At 42.7% G+C, this 15,381-nt stretch overlaps 1 protein-coding gene across 2 annotated transcripts in view; it reads left to right on the top strand.

The window, feature by feature from the left end:
* dachb (dachshund b) overlaps positions 1–14,707 on the top strand; it is a 93,704-nt gene extending 78,997 nt beyond the window's left edge. Inside the window, exons 8-12 of one of the 2 annotated variants that reach the window (XM_069671964.1) lie at positions 2,283–2,380; positions 2,515–2,662; positions 3,540–3,713; positions 5,416–5,481; positions 13,357–14,707. In XM_069671964.1, coding sequence (XP_069528065.1) covers positions 2,283–2,380; positions 2,515–2,662; positions 3,540–3,713; positions 5,416–5,481; positions 13,357–13,394 — 524 coding nt within the window. In that variant the 3' untranslated portion in view covers positions 13,395–14,707. Of the gene's footprint in view, positions 1–2,279; positions 2,381–2,514; positions 2,663–3,539; positions 3,714–5,415; positions 5,482–13,356 lie in introns of both variants that reach the window. The other variant, XM_069671963.1, reaches the window with a different exon arrangement.
* The last annotated feature ends 674 nt before the right edge of the window (positions 14,708–15,381 follow it).

The following is a 15,381-nucleotide window of genomic DNA, read 5'->3' as shown; positions in this document are numbered from 1 at the left end:
ATCTCTGTTTTTTAGTGAATAAGCTCAATTTCGTCCCCTTCTCTGCTCCCTTTCAAAATAAAAGCACATGATTGAGCTACAATTTTGAGCCAGAGTTTACACTTCCTGTTTTGACCTTTTACTCCTCCTTCTCCTCATTTTAACACACCTCTCTTCCTCCCTCTTTTTATCGAAACACTTGTGTCTTTGAATCCTTTTAAATGGTCTCACAACTCGTTTTTATTCCTCCCCAGTTTCTTCAGATTCTCTCCTTTCCACCTCGTCATTTTCCACCACAGTTTGTTCTTACTGTGCTCACCTTTCATCCTCCTCATCCACTCTTTTACTTCTTCCTCCCTACACTTTAATACCTATTTTAGTGGACAAAAATAATATTTTATTTCCACTTTAAGATGAAATGCTTTGAGAAATAGAAAGGAGGATGAAAGAGTGAGGCAGAAACAGGAAAAGGAACATGAGAAAAACAGGAAATAAAACAATGGTGGAAAGATCAAAGCAAAGATGGAAGCTAAAGCACAGAAAGAAGCACTTTGAGGCAAATTCATGATATTAAAATAAAAAGTACTTGAATTTAATAAAAAATGATGAGTAACAGAAGAAGAAGGTTTAAAGATGAAGATGAAAAAACAGGTGAAGAAAAGATGAAGAAGAGATACGAGAGAGAACGAGAGGAAAGGTGGAGTGAAGGGATGTATGGATGAAGAGGCAGATAGAGGGTAGAGATGGTGTGTGTGCATGTGTGCGTGTATGTGTGTGTGTTAGAGTGCATCTTAATCAGCGTTAATTTCACAGCAGAGTTAACCCAGTTGTCAGTGTGTTAGGCATTAAGGGCTGATCAGACACTGTGACGCACTCGCAATGAACACACACACACACACACACGCTCACATACACACACACACACCAACGCACAAATCAAGGATGTCTTTAATCCTTGCCAATTAGTACCCCACATGATTGTCTGAATACTAACGACCGCTCGTGTGCGTGTGTGTGTGTGTGTGCTGTAATTGATTTCTCTGATGCTGCTTCGTTGACTTTTATTCCTTCGTAAACGTCAACATTTCATAAACTTCACTCAAAGTGAGGCGACGTGACGCTGATGGAAACCTGGCATCTCTGAACCCTCGCGTCTCCTTCAGCTACAGTGTGAGGAAGGTTAGCTTAGCTTAGCATAAAGGCTGGAAACAAGCTTTTCTGTTTATCGTTTAAGGCACTGACAACTTCAGGTCCATCCTTCTGTAATTTGAAGGCAGGTTTCACTTGTTTATGTCCTTTATTCTTAAACAAGAGCAGCAACATTTATTCATATTTTAATGTGTTCATAAACAAAGAGGCAGATTTCACCTCCACGACAAACAGCAGTCTCAGTTTCTTGTTAAGCACCTCTTAACTACCTTTCCTTTGACAGCACATTAAAGTGAAACAAGAATGTTTATTTTATTTTGTTAACAAAAGGTGCTGGGGCAGAATAGTTTTTGTTACACCAATAGGAAAAGCCTTGTAATATAAAAATAGTGTCATAAGAAGTTAAAACTGTATGACAAAAAAAAAGTCAAACAGGAATATTTTATGAATGAATCACAATCTTTCCTCAATTTCCTCTTTCCGAAGAGAAAAAAGTTCCAATGAAATGAGAACGAGAGCAAATATTCACAATGACGAGGTTTTAAAAGTAAAAAAAGGTAAATGAAAATGGCCGCTCAAAAACTTAAACTGAGTAAAAACAGAAGATGAGGACTTCAGGCTTGATTCTCTAAAGGATTGCGCTGCTTTTGCGCCCGCTTTTGCGCCCACTATACCTGAGCAATGACACAAAAAGACTCCGCCTCGTTCACGAAGCACACGCAGAGGATTAAATACACGGCAAAGCGCGCTGCAGTGCAAACACCCCTCTGTGCGCCGGCACCGTTTGCGCATATTTAAATGAGTCATTGTCAAATATTTGAGCCTCATGGCAAAAAGCACGCCAGCGCTAACAGTACCGCGCAGTTTGAATGAAAATATTACCGTCTGCAGAGAGCTGGTGGGAACTTTTATGAGGGCTGTCACGCTCTGAGTTTACACTGATCAGGACGACAATTCAACCTTTTGTGTGATCAAAAAAAGATCAAATGTATGTTAATAATATACAGTATTGTTATTATTATTATAATCGGGAGATCAATCAGCAACCCCGTCACACGAGCACACTTTGTCCACATGTGTGTGGAGACTGTCTTGACCATAAAGAATAAAGAGCATTAAAAGTTGTGTTCTTTGTTGTGTTTTCCTCTCAGAAGAGTCTTCGCTGGGACAGACTTTGCCCCCCGGCTTCCCTGCTCCGTTCCTATTCGCTGACGGCCTGTCGTCAGTGGAGACCCTGCTCACCAACATACAGGTAACTTCCTGTTCTTTTACTTAGTCTGTCCCTAAAACCTCCTAGGTTAAAGTATATGATTCAAACTTTTTACAGTGTTTTAAAATGATTTATTGCACAAAGTGTTGATTGTGATGAAACATGCTCTTGTTCAGGGCCTGCTGAAGGTGGCGGTGGAGAACGCCCGCGTGCAGGACAAACAGATCCAGGCGGAGAAGAGGGAGCTGAAGATGGAGCTCTACAGAGAACGAGAGATGAGGGAGAGTCTGGAGCGACAGCTCACCTCCGAACTACAGAGCAGAGGTCTGAAGAATGGATAAAAACACACATCTATCATACTTTTAGAGCAATGACACAGGGCAAATCCATCGAGGAGAAGCTTTACCCTGATGGTGCCAAAGCTTTTACACGTGGGACTACCAGGCAGCCGTATAGGTTGAATATTGTAGCAGCATCTTACAATCGGTATTTACATTTATTGTAGTTGTTTTGCAGTGAGAACGGGAAGTTCTTAAGTGAGCTTTAATACCTGCTAACATTAGCATATTAGCTAGCATTACACCTCAAGGACTCCAAGCTTTAACCTTGTTTTAAACACTCAGCTGCTTTCTCTCCTTGTCGACTTCTTTCATTTGATTTTAACGCTACTCAGGACCTTCTGACAGAGTCATCCAGCTTTTAAAGCCTTTATATCTAATATTTTTGATTCTTTCAGGACAAGTTTAGGACTTGTTTTGTTAACCTCACACTGCCAGATAATCGGCCCAAACATCCAAACCAACCATGGTCCTTTGCCAGACTTCTCCACCAATTTTTGGAAGGTGTAAATTGGTTATAAATTGGCCAAATACTGCTGTAGTCTCACCCCAAGCTTTAGGGGGCGCCCTCTTGTGGACAGAGTAAATATGACAGGAGCAAAGGAAGAAGTCTGGTGGTGTAAAGAGAAGTCCTGATGGTTGGACTTGTGCAATCCCAAGTGATTACGAATGATCATACATTTATAGAGGTTTTTGTGAGGACAACTTGTAGAAAGGCACTCTGGGAAATGTAGGAACTTTGAGGAACTTGAGGCAGTTAAAAAGAGCTCTGATTCAGCCCCCCAAAACGTAAACAAGAACCATTTAACAAGAAGGAGACATCTCCCATTAAACCATTCGTATCTCTGCACTTCCTCCTTCAGCCTCCATCCAGAAGCGTCTGAAGAAGGAGAAGAAGGCGAAGAGGAAGCTGCAGGAGGCGCTGGAGTTCGAGTCCAAGCGGAGGGAGCGAGTGGAGGACGCCCTGAAACACTCGTCCTCGTCCTCCCCCTCCCCCGAGCCGCTGCACGCCGCCAACAACAACACCACCAAGAATGGTACGAGCCAGTTTGTTGCTTTACTCGGGGTTTGTTTTTGTGTCTGCGTTTCTGCACTCTTGCCCTCCTTAAAGCCCCGACTGTTTAAGGATTACATGTTTCTTTTCTTTGTTCCGGATCTTTCCCTTCTTACAGTCTTTGATTCGAATGTTTTCTTCCTCTGTCTGCGTCTGTGGCCTCATGTTTACCTGGACTAACACTTGTCGTATCTGAGCTGCTGTTAAACACAGGCTGCTTTCAGTCTTCTTCTGTAAACGTTTAGTAACCACCAGCAGTGGTTAACGTGCAGTTTATCCATCTGTGAAGCTTCAATACAAACCAACAGAGAGTCCGTCCCCTTCCTGTGGACCACCATGGGATTCAGCCCTGGTGGAATGTGGCAAAGTGTCGGCCATATTGGCGACGTGGTTCACTGAGCGGTTCTGCAAAATAGGTCATTGCTTTTGAGAGTTTTTACTTCTGAAAAAAGGAACTTATAGTGTTGATATAAATTAACATCAACATTAACATCATTAATGCAAACTCAAACAGGATAAAGAAATAATTTGCCTCTTGCCGTTGAGTAACGCGCAAAATCTGGTCCCGTGGTGGTGCCACTGGAGGGGTGGGACTTCACCTGCCTGCAGTTTATGAACAGAAACATAATCAGCAACTATTTTAATAATCAATGAACTATTTTTTTTTGTCAATTTCAAATGGAAATGCCAAACATTTCATGGTTTAAGCCAGTGACTGAGAATAAAGACGGCCGACGCGTCTCCGCTTTCTCTCGTTGTACAAAAGGGAAGCTTAAACCCCCCCAGGGGCGGGCGCTGCCATCTTGCTCATTTGTACCCAGAGTGTGTGCAGTAGAGATCGTCTTCCTCTACCCAACACACACTTTTACCTTATCGTGTTGGAGCCCTCAGGTGGGCTCAGTCTGCAACAGAACAGCTTCTTTCGTGTTAGTTACGTCTCCTCTCGCCATTCCTCCTCTACTCTGCTACTCGGGAACAGAACGGCTGCAGGAGCCCCATTTGTCAACAGAGCTGTCAATCATGAGGCCACACCCCCTTTTTGCGGCATCAAATAACTAATTAAAAGTAAACTTCTCACTTGGACATAAATCAGCATGATAAGAACTAACGATAACGAAGAGATTATTATTATTATTTAGATTCCATAGTTTGACTCATGTCCCATCTGTTAGCATGGAGGAGGCGGGCTTTATGAGCTATACTGCAGCCAATCAGCAGGGGGCGGTAGAGACGGTTTGGCTCCACCTTTTCGAGTCTTACAATTAAACAAACACAAAATCTCTGGACCTCCAACACAATAACACTGTTGGAAATCATTATGATTTTACTATTTCTCTGTTTTTTGATCTTTTAAAAACCACACGACTAATAAATGTATCATTAATATAATTGGCAGATTAATTGATAATGAGAATAGGTTGGTAGTTGCAGCTCTAATAATAACAGTGCATGTTTTCCAACATTACTCTCTCTGGGTTTGTTGTGAGGAAGCAGCCAAATATGAAGAGAACAGACTAAAACAAGCATCCAACAATCTAACTCTCTGGACAAATGTTTGTGTTTGTGTCGTGTTGTTCTCTGTCAGTCCTGTGGGTTTTTAAGCCCCGCGCGCGGTTACAAGGTGCTGTTTGTCTTTTATGAGCCGACCCGCTGAGACTCTGTCCTGTCTTTGTGCTTCATACCAGACGCTGCTGCAGCCGACGAGAAGCCTGAGCTTAATGGAAACCAGCAAGACAACGGCGCTGTACAAGGTACCTGAGCACGCACACACACACGCACACACACCCACAATAAAAAACATAAAACACACACAGGCACTGTCAGACACACTCTCATGCATGCAGAGTCATGCTGATACACACACATATTAACAGATATGACACTGTACACACACACGTGGTGGGCACATGTGTGTGTTGGGGCCCCGGCTGGATTAGTGGAGACATGAAGCAGACACTGTGGCCTCCCTTTGATGTGCACCTTATCAGACACACATGTTAGTGTGTGTGTGTGTGTGTGTGTGTGGATATATTTCATCAAGTATGTACCATAGTGGATATTTGTGTGTCAACATGGCTGTGTGTGTGTGTGTGTAGTAGACCTTGAGGGTTAGGACACTGAAAATAGGACATTGTGAGAGTTGTTTTGGAGAGTTTGGACATATTTTGGATGGTGCAGACGTCAGGACAGTTTGGGAAAATAGGGAGATGTTTTGTTGGTGAGAACATTTAAGGAAGTGAGGACATTTTTTCCAAAAGGCAGGACCTTTAAGGATTGGGGAAAAGGAGGATATTTTGAAGCTTCCAAGCTCTGTCGGTCAGCAAGGTTTTCCCAAAATTTCCCAGCCCTTCAGCAGTCACAAGCTCCTTTTACAGTCACAGTTCAAAGCAGGATTATTACGCCTCTGATACGTCTTTAATGTAAAATGCACGGAGGCAAAATGTTGGGGCGACGTCGTTCCGCCTCTGAGCCGGCACCAGAGGCAGTAATGGAGGCGTCTTTTCAGATGAGGTCTCACTGCGCTCCTCATGTGAACAGACAGGCAGACAAGTGCTGTGTGGTTACCATGGAAACGGCTTCTGTGCACGACTGTATCCCTGCCGGTACAACTGTATTTCCTCTATAGGCTATAACAACTAGCTAAATTAGCATAGTTGTAACTTAACCGTCACCACGTATAGCCTAGCTTAAGTTTAACTGACGTTACCAGAAGCATCCAGTCCTGCGCCGATGCTCTGCCATGCAAACGCCCTACAAAGTGGTTATATATCGCCGGTCTAATATCCATTGTGATTGCTGTGGTTACAGCGCGCTGCGTTGAAAAAAAGTTCAGGAACGTTCAGCTCCGGCAACGTGCGGGCGTGTGCGTGAGACGAGCACGGCCGCGACGATTTCACAGGAATGTGCCCTCTTGTCGCTCTGCCTGTCAGATTGCCTGCACCTCCCGACCTGCCCGCTCCTCTCATTCAACATCAATAACTAGGCGCAACAATAACCCCCCATCTGAAAAGACCTTAACGGTGTTGCGCTCTTTGTTTACATGGCGACCCTCTTTTGCTTTTACACAACTTCACAAAAACGTGTGTTTCTTGTGTCACCCAAGCGCACTGCCTTTTTAACACGTTAAGGTTTATACAAGCGTCACTGCTCGGGTAAAAACCTCTGACACACCATCAAACAAGACAGACACCGTTTCAGGAAGTTCGTTAGCGAGTGGCAACATTTTTGGAGGAAGACTCGAGGACGTCGTTGGTGTAAAAGACCTTTGATGAACGTGAGGACGGCTCAGAGAGGCAGAGAGGTGGATCTGTTTAAAGGTACAGAGAAGCGCCGACGTGTCTCGTCGTCATTTCCTCGAGCGTTTCGTTGAGGGTTAAGAGTCAGGTTGAGGTTGTAGCCGTGGACTCGAGGAAGCATTATGCCAATGAGGGTCCTCACAAGTACAGTACTGACGTGTGTGTGTGCGTGTGTATGTGTGTGTTAGTATGCATGTGTCGTCCTCTCTCCACCAGCTGTGCTCAGTCCTCCCTGACATTGAAAACCTTCACTCCAAACTCTGCGTGTGTATAAATGAATATCTGCACACACACACTCCCTATGCATGTGTGTGTGTGTGCAATGTACCTGTACTTGTGCATTTTAGTGTGTGTGTGTGTGTTTGATCCACACTCTGGTGAGACAGGGAACTCTAATTAGCTCTCTCTCCTCTTTAGACCTCTTTTAGATCCCCTCTCTTCTGCAAGCCAAGCACTCCGACACACACACACACACACACACACACACACACACACACACACACACACTCTCACACACGCAGACCCACCTGATTTCATTAATGTTGATTGGCCCAGTAGGACCCCTTTGCCGCCTTGCTCACACACACACACACACTCGCATTGACAAACACACACTCATCCCTCCTGCCATAAAAGCATTTTGCACCTACGGAGGTTTACTCACACACACACACCGCACACACACACGCGCACACACACCTCTCCCCTGCCTCTCTCACCTTCCACACTCTTAATTAACGAGTGAAGAGAAAAGTGCTGAATACAAAGAAAGACATCGCATTACAATCAGAGAGAGAGGGAGAGAAAGAAGGGAGGGAGGGAGGGAGGAGAAAACGAGGAGCAGGGGAGAGAGGGAGAGACAGAAGGGGGAGGAAAGAGAGAGGGAGAGAAAGAGTGAGATTTGTGTCTAATTGGCCGAACAAAATGAAGAAGAGCTGGAGGAAGGAGGAGAAAGAATCTAGGAGAAGGAAAAGAAGGGATGAAACCGGGGAGAGAAAACTCTAGAAGAAAGAGAAGTGGACAAATGAAGAGTAGAAGAAGAAAGAGTGGTGAGATAAGAAGGGGGAAATGGGAAAAGGAAGGATGGAGAGGCAAATAAAGGAGAGGCAGAGAGACGAGGAGAGGAAGGAGGAGAAAGTGTGCACAGGATGGAAGGAAGGGGGAAAAGAAAGGATAGAAGGACCAGGATGAAAAGAGGAAGAGGAAGACACGGAGGAACCGAGAAGGTCTAGGTGAAACAAGGGATGAGGAAACAAGGAAGGAAACGAGGGAAGACGTGAGGAGGACAAGATGGGAAAAGCGGAGAGGAGAAGAAATAAAGAAATACGAATGAGGAAAAGAAAAGAGGTGGATGAGAGGAAAAGAAAGGGGAGAAAAAATCCAAGAAAAGGAGGAGAAAGGGAGGAAGTAAGAGGAGAAAAGGGAAAGGGGGATGTTTTTGGGATAGGAGTAGAGGATGAGGAGAAAAATGGGTACCAGATGGAAGGAAGGGGGAAAGAGAGGAGAAGGAGGGACAGGGTTGAAGAGAGGAGGAAAGACAAGGAGAGAAGGAAAAGAGAGTGGGAATAAAAAAGAGGGAAGGTCTGCAAAGAGGAAGAGGAGGACAGAGAAAAGGTAGAAGGGAGAAAGAAAAAAGAAGATCCAAAAGAGGAGTAGACACGGAAGATAAGGAAGAAGAGCTGGATGAGAGGAGGTGGAAACGATGAGGATAAAAAGTAAAGAGGGATGGATTTGGGATAAGAGGAGAGGAAGAGGAGGAAACGGGAGGACAGGAGAAGAAGGGATGAGGAGGAGGAAAATGGATACAAGATGGGTCGAAGGGGAAAAGAGAGGATGAGGAGGAGAGACGGGGGTGAGGAAGTAGAAAGAAAATAATTAGTGTAGAGAAGAAGAGGATGGAAAGAAAGGGAAAATAGGGAGGGAATATAAAAGCGGTGAAGAGGGGAGAGGAGGAAAAGGAGGACAGGAAAAGAAGGGAGGATAAGGAAGAGGACGAGAAAAATTTGTATCAGATAGGAGGAAGGGGAAAAGAGAGCATAAGGAGGAGATATTGAGGAATGTAAGGAAGAAGAGAAGAAAAAAGGAAGAAAGGAAAAAAGAGCGAGAGAGGGGAGAGGAGGAAAACGAAGAAAAGAAGGATGGGTAAGAAAAGAGAGACCCGAGAAAGAGGAGAAGAAACAGAAGACAAGGAAGAACAGGTGAGAGGGTGGAAAAGAGGGGCAGAGAAAAGGAGGGAGAATGGAAGAGAGGAAAAGGAAGAGGAGAAGAGCAGAAGTGAAGAAAGGAGGAACACAAGAACAAAGGAGAAGGAAAGGGGTCAAAAGGACTTCAAAGGAAAAAGACGAGTGGAAGGGATGAGGAAGAAAGAGGAGAAAAAGGGAAAGGAGAGGGGGATGTATTTGGGATAAGAGGAGAGGAAGAGGAGGAAAAGGAGGACAGGAGAAAGAGGGAGGAGGAGGAGGAGGAGGGGTGCAGTTTCCTCAGGAGAGGTTTGAAAAATGTGACCTTGTTCCGAGACCTGGTGACATTTTCTCCACCCAGCTGATAGACTTTAACGAGGCGGGTCACACACACACACACATGCACACACACACACACACATGCATGCACACACACACGCACACACGGAGGCTGCAGGTGTATGTTATAGTGACAGATAGAGGTGAGAGGGGAAGAGAAACAGGTCAAACACAGATAGAAACGAGTAAAGAACAGAAGAACTAGATGGATGAGCAGAGATAACACGCCTTTCAAAATAAAAGCATGTAATATAAACTTCAATCTTTATTTTTCCTCTTTTGTGAAGAAAAGATGCTCATTTAAAAAATGAAAATATATAAGTCACAAATCACACATATGTGACTATAATTAGATAACTATTAGGCTATTAGTCGTAGTTTTATAATAATGCTGATTAAACTACAAAAATGGCGGAAAATATTCCACTTCCTCTGTGGCTCTCGTTTCTCATGTGACCTGAGACAATCAATTCGATTAACCACCTTCTTTATCAACATAAACATTTTCTGATCATGTGTTATCAATTACTTTTTGTCTCATTTATTTTTAAGCAAAATCCAAATATTTTACTTCCTGTTTTATTTGGTTGTCAAATAAAAGGTTTTAGCTAACAACCATTGGTGATAAAAGACATTTGAAGATGTTTATTTGGAAAACTTAAAATAACGTGTCACTTGTTTGTGACACATATTAAGCAGTTAATAAATAATTAGTTACAGCTGTATTTAAAAAAGTGTTCAGCAGCCACTTCCTGTGTGACCGCTGTGGTTTGTACAGACTTTTTATTTGAGCTTGACCTGAAACTATTGACTGATGATTCACAACAAACTATTTTACAATAAATGTGAATATTCATAATTATTTCTATTACTTATAATTAATATTTCAGCCATTTCTCGAGTTCTAAAGACGCTTTCTCCAATTCAAGCTGCTAATATCTGATATGTGTTGTATTAAATTGTGAATAAAACAGGTTGTCTTTATTTGGACTGTTGTTTGAAGAACTAAATTTGATGTCTTAATGGAAAAGACTTTTTTTAATTAAAAAAAAAGGGAACAATTGAATGAGGACAAGTTGGTTAAAAATCATGCCACTTCCTGTTTATTGTCTGTAGTTTGAAAACACTTTATTACCTGAAATTAATCAATGAATATGAATTAATGTTAAACTATTTTGTGAATTTATTAAATATTTTATTTATTGATTTAAAGCAACAATTCTACCTGCTGATATTTGATTGATTATATTGTGAATAAAACAGTTTTTATTTGGACTCTTGGTTGAATAAAACAACATTTAAAGATGTTGTTATATAATGAATATTTTCTAATAAAATACAGGGAATAATAAAATGATAATTTAAGAATAATAATAATAATAATAATTTCCAACAAATCATTTATGATTAGTTATTATTAATATTTCTCTGGTTCCAGGTAGAATTTAATTGACTCTTGGTTATAAAGTCATTGACACCGAGAATAATTAAATAAGGAGGACTACAAACAATGAATTAAACACTTCCTGTTTGTTCACAGACTCGTTTTACTTTAGTACCTGAAAAAACTTTATTTCCAACAATTGTGTAAATCACAATGTAAATCTATGAATAATTTCACTAATGTCCAAAAGTTTCCAGCTGCTGGGATGTGAATGTTTCCTGTTTTATGTTGTTTTAAATTGAATTGAAGAAGAGTTTTAAATATTAGATATAAATGTTTTCCTAATATTTAGGACCAAACAATTACTTTGGCAGATTAATGATCAGATAATTGATTGTTAGTGTCCCTTTTTGTCAGGCAGGAAGCTGGTGTGTCAGAACATTAACTCTGAGTCACAGAAAACGTACAAACAGGCGTGAAACAGTTAAGTCACACATGTAAGTTTCAAAGGAGGATCCGAGCGGTGACTGTTTTTAAGTTTGAGGACAGTTTTTGTGCCTAAAGGAGAGAGAGAGCGAGAGCGGACAGGAGAGGACGGAGAGAAGAATGGGTCGAGATAAAAATAATACGAGAGGAACAGATAGAGGACAGGAGGGAGCAGAGGGGGGGGGGGGGGGGGGTGCACGGAGAAGAGAGGGATGAAAGCGGAGGAGAGGAGGGGGTCTGAGTGATAAAAATAGGGAAGGGCAGGAGATGAGAGGGATGGAGAGGAGGAGAGGAGGGGAATACGAAGGAGGAAACGAGGGGCGAGCGAGAGATGAAAGAGAAAAGTTTTTTTGCTCCGACGAGGAGACCTGGAACCTGTTTCATATCTGAGCACGAGAAGGGATGAAGAGAGGAGGAAAAGAGGGGTTAAGAAGAGGAGGAAGAGGAGGGAAGAAGTAGAGGAGGGCAGGAGGAAGAGGAGGAGGAGGGAGGTTTATGGTTGCTGTTATGCAGAAATGTAAACACTTTGCAACGTTGGCAGAAAACAATGACACCGCGGGGAGAGGAAGGTGTGCACGCGCGTGTGTGCTTCTGCCACATGCATGTTTGTGCGTGCACGTGCCGCTGTGTGGGTGGGTGCAGAAACAGCACTTCGGGGAGCGGAAGGAGAACGACGGAGGTGAAATGAGAGAGAGGGAGAGAGGGCAGAATTAGAGATTTGTATCTCAAACGATGCAGCTGAAAGACGAGGCAAGACACAACTCTTTGAGCTTAAACTGTGTCCTGCAATAATCGTTAATTCACTTTGGAAAGTCGAAATTTTCGGATTCCAGCCTCTAAAATGTCGACATTTCCTTCTTTGTTTCCACCTCTAAGACCGTAGAGTGAATGTATTTGGATATCTGAGGACGTCATCTTCATCTACGGGAAACACTGATCCCCATTTTTAGACCAAACAGTCAATCAGCTACAAGGTTCCTGGTTTGAATACCGGTTCAAACAGTTGGCCTTTGTGGAGTTTGCATGTTCATCCCATGCATGCGTAGGTTCCCTCCGGGTACTCCGGCTTCCTCCCACAGTCCAAAGACATGCTGGTTAGGTTCAGTTGTGACTTTAAATTGTCCGCAGGTGTGATTGTGAGCGTGAAAGGTTGTCTGTAACCCCGCCTCTCGTCAAGTGACAGCCGGGACCCTGAACAGGATAAGCGGCATAGATAATAGATGAATTGTTGGCTGAGTTTGAGGCTTCTCGTTAAAAGAACTCAAACATTCTTATAACAAAGTGCTGACGTGTGTTGACGTATTTCTGTATGCTAACCAGGAAGTTAGCATCGCCATGGTTCCCTCAAAGCTCAAGGGGATTGTCCATAAACTCTGATGATTGCAGGACTTGCTCGTTTTGTTTAGCAAACTAATCTTCGAAATAAAAACCACTTTCATGATCTTTAAAGCGTAAACACAGTCGCCTAAAGTAAACAAACATTAGCCAGTGTTTTTGTGAGCAAAGTGATGACGTTACATGTCCCGACAACCCCTCCGTTCTTATTTCATCACTTGTGAACCGCCGTTCATTATCACGAGTAAGGTGTGAAGTTGCGTAACTATGTCCTCGAACAAAATGTGAAAATCTCTGGTGACTTTATTTCAGACATCAACCGAAAACCTGTTCAAGGAGGAGGGGACAGGAAGTGGAAAAATGTGAACTCAGTTCTTGGTTTAATGGTGAAGATGAAACGATTGGTTGAGCAACAGAAAGTGTAGCTGCAACTTTAATTGAAAACTGATCCATTCTTTAAGTCAATTATTTTGCGATAACAACAAAAATCACAACTTTCAGCAGCTCAAATTTGGATATTTGAATATTTATTACTTGTACGATAGTAACTGTATCATATGTTGCTTCGCTTATTTACGGATTTCCTTGTCTTTGTTTTTTACCCAGAATCCCGGCCGTTCCTGAAGACCCCCATGATGTTCTAGAAGAGACCGTCTCCGCCTCCACAAACCCCGCCCCTTCGTCACTGTCCCCTCCCCCTCCTGCACAGAAGAACTCCACCAGCCCGTCTCTGCACCGACGACCTCCCCCGGCGGGATCTTTGCAAACTTTTTGACGTTGCTACAAAAAAAACAAACTATGAGACTACTTTAAGACACGCCCCCTGATCGGGACTCACCGGGTGTCGTGTTTCTTCTTCTTCTTCTTCTTCTTCTCTTTCTTCTTTTTAGACAAACACTACGTTCATTCCTGTTTTTCTCTCCCTGCACTGGGACGTCTTTCATCCCTCGTTTGGTACGAAAAAAGACTGAAAATCAGAATAATTCCCGAGAAAAGGACTAAATATCTTACCAAGCAAATGTGCTCTCAGATGTGGGCGGGGCTAGGACAGAGCTTGGATCAATTTGATTGGATAATTCAAGACTGAGATATTTTCAAATGGTCCAATGAAACGAAGTGTTTCTGTGGTTGCAAACAAGACAAGAATGGTTCAGAGAAAAGACCAAACCTTCTTCTTCACGTTCCCGAAAGGTCAAGTAACGCTTCGTGACTCTTCTCTGGATTTGATTGGACGATAATCAGCCAATCGGAGGAGCTCAGGACTGGAGAAAAAGGCTGAAGGGAAAAACTGAAGAACTTGGGCGGCTATTTCTGTCTCTCATGTTTCATTCATTTTAGTTTTCCGTACAGGGACTGAAACAAATGCATGGGGAAACTTGTCTTCTGTTGTCATTCGGCTTCTTTTACCCTCCAAACTACCCGCTTCTTCTTCTTCTTCTCTGTTTTTGCTCAACTCCTCCCCCTTTCCCCTCTTCTTCTTTCTCCTTTCTGTTCTCTTCTTCTTCTCTCTGTAAGGAGGCGTTCCTCCAAACATGTTGGATGCAGCTTTTCGATGTATGAAGTTTTTTCTATCACCCTTATCTTGTGAAATCAGACGATGCAAAAGTTCAAAAAAACAACCTTTTTTATGACGATGGAGTGATTTTTAAACACCGTGTTATATCCTAAAGAAGGTACGTCGGATTCTCTTCCTCCACTTTGGACCTTTTCACCTTTTGACCCTTGTTCCCCTGTGACAGGAAGTAGTTATGAAGTTTCTGGTGTTTGTCAAATGAAAGCTGAGGAGCGCTTGATCTTCCTTCTTGAAGGTGTAGAAATCGAGCGCTCCTCGCTCCGTCGAACACAAGAATCCCCCCTGATCCTGCGAGTGCAGACTGTTGTGTTGCAGTTTTGTTTATTCCACCGCGTGTTTTCATTTGTTTCTTTGTTGATTACTATTTGAGATGTGTACGGGAGGGAGGGGTGAGGAGGGGCGGGGCCAGGGAGGGGTGGGCGGGGCTTGGGGTTAAAGGGATATTCCGTGTAGATAGAAACAACATTGAGCGTTTTTCTTGTTTTTGTTTCATGATTTTCTCTCCTGATGATCTCAGTCTGTCACTGTTCTCTGGGTTTGAGCTGACTGCAAATATACAGTATTATAATGACTGCTGTCTGATGCTCATTTACACACACACAATACATGATTTACATCTGCAAAACTTTACAATTATTTTAAAGGAGAAGTTCGGTATTTTTAAACCTGGGCCCTATTTGTACAAATTTGTGGAATCAGTCCAGTAGATAGCCTCCACCTGATCAAAGTACGTCCACTAAAAGTGGAGCGACAACATGGAATATATGGAAATGATCCCTACAAAGATCGTCCTTTTTTAAAGAGTAACATTTTTTATGCCGAATACCGAAGTTCTCCTTTAATATGTTTCTGCTTGTAGAAAAATGCACACATTTGGGGAAAATTACCAGCAACGCTGAGATTCAGCTCAGATATGTTAAACATTTGTGTTTAAAAAGACATCAAAGTACTTGACCTGATTTTGACTTTGTAATGGTGTTACAAAATACAGCGTATTAAAACAGACACTGACACTTCTCTAAAGATCTTAACTAAGGACTGATATAGCTGCTTTTTCC

This window comes from Semicossyphus pulcher, unplaced genomic scaffold, assembly GCF_022749685.1.
Source record: "Semicossyphus pulcher isolate SPU_LCO1_2020_fin unplaced genomic scaffold, fSemPul1.0.p SCAF_21, whole genome shotgun sequence".
Lineage (NCBI taxonomy): Eukaryota > Metazoa > Chordata > Actinopteri > Labriformes > Labridae > Semicossyphus > Semicossyphus pulcher.
This window is presented reverse-complemented; position numbering and strand designations above follow the sequence as displayed.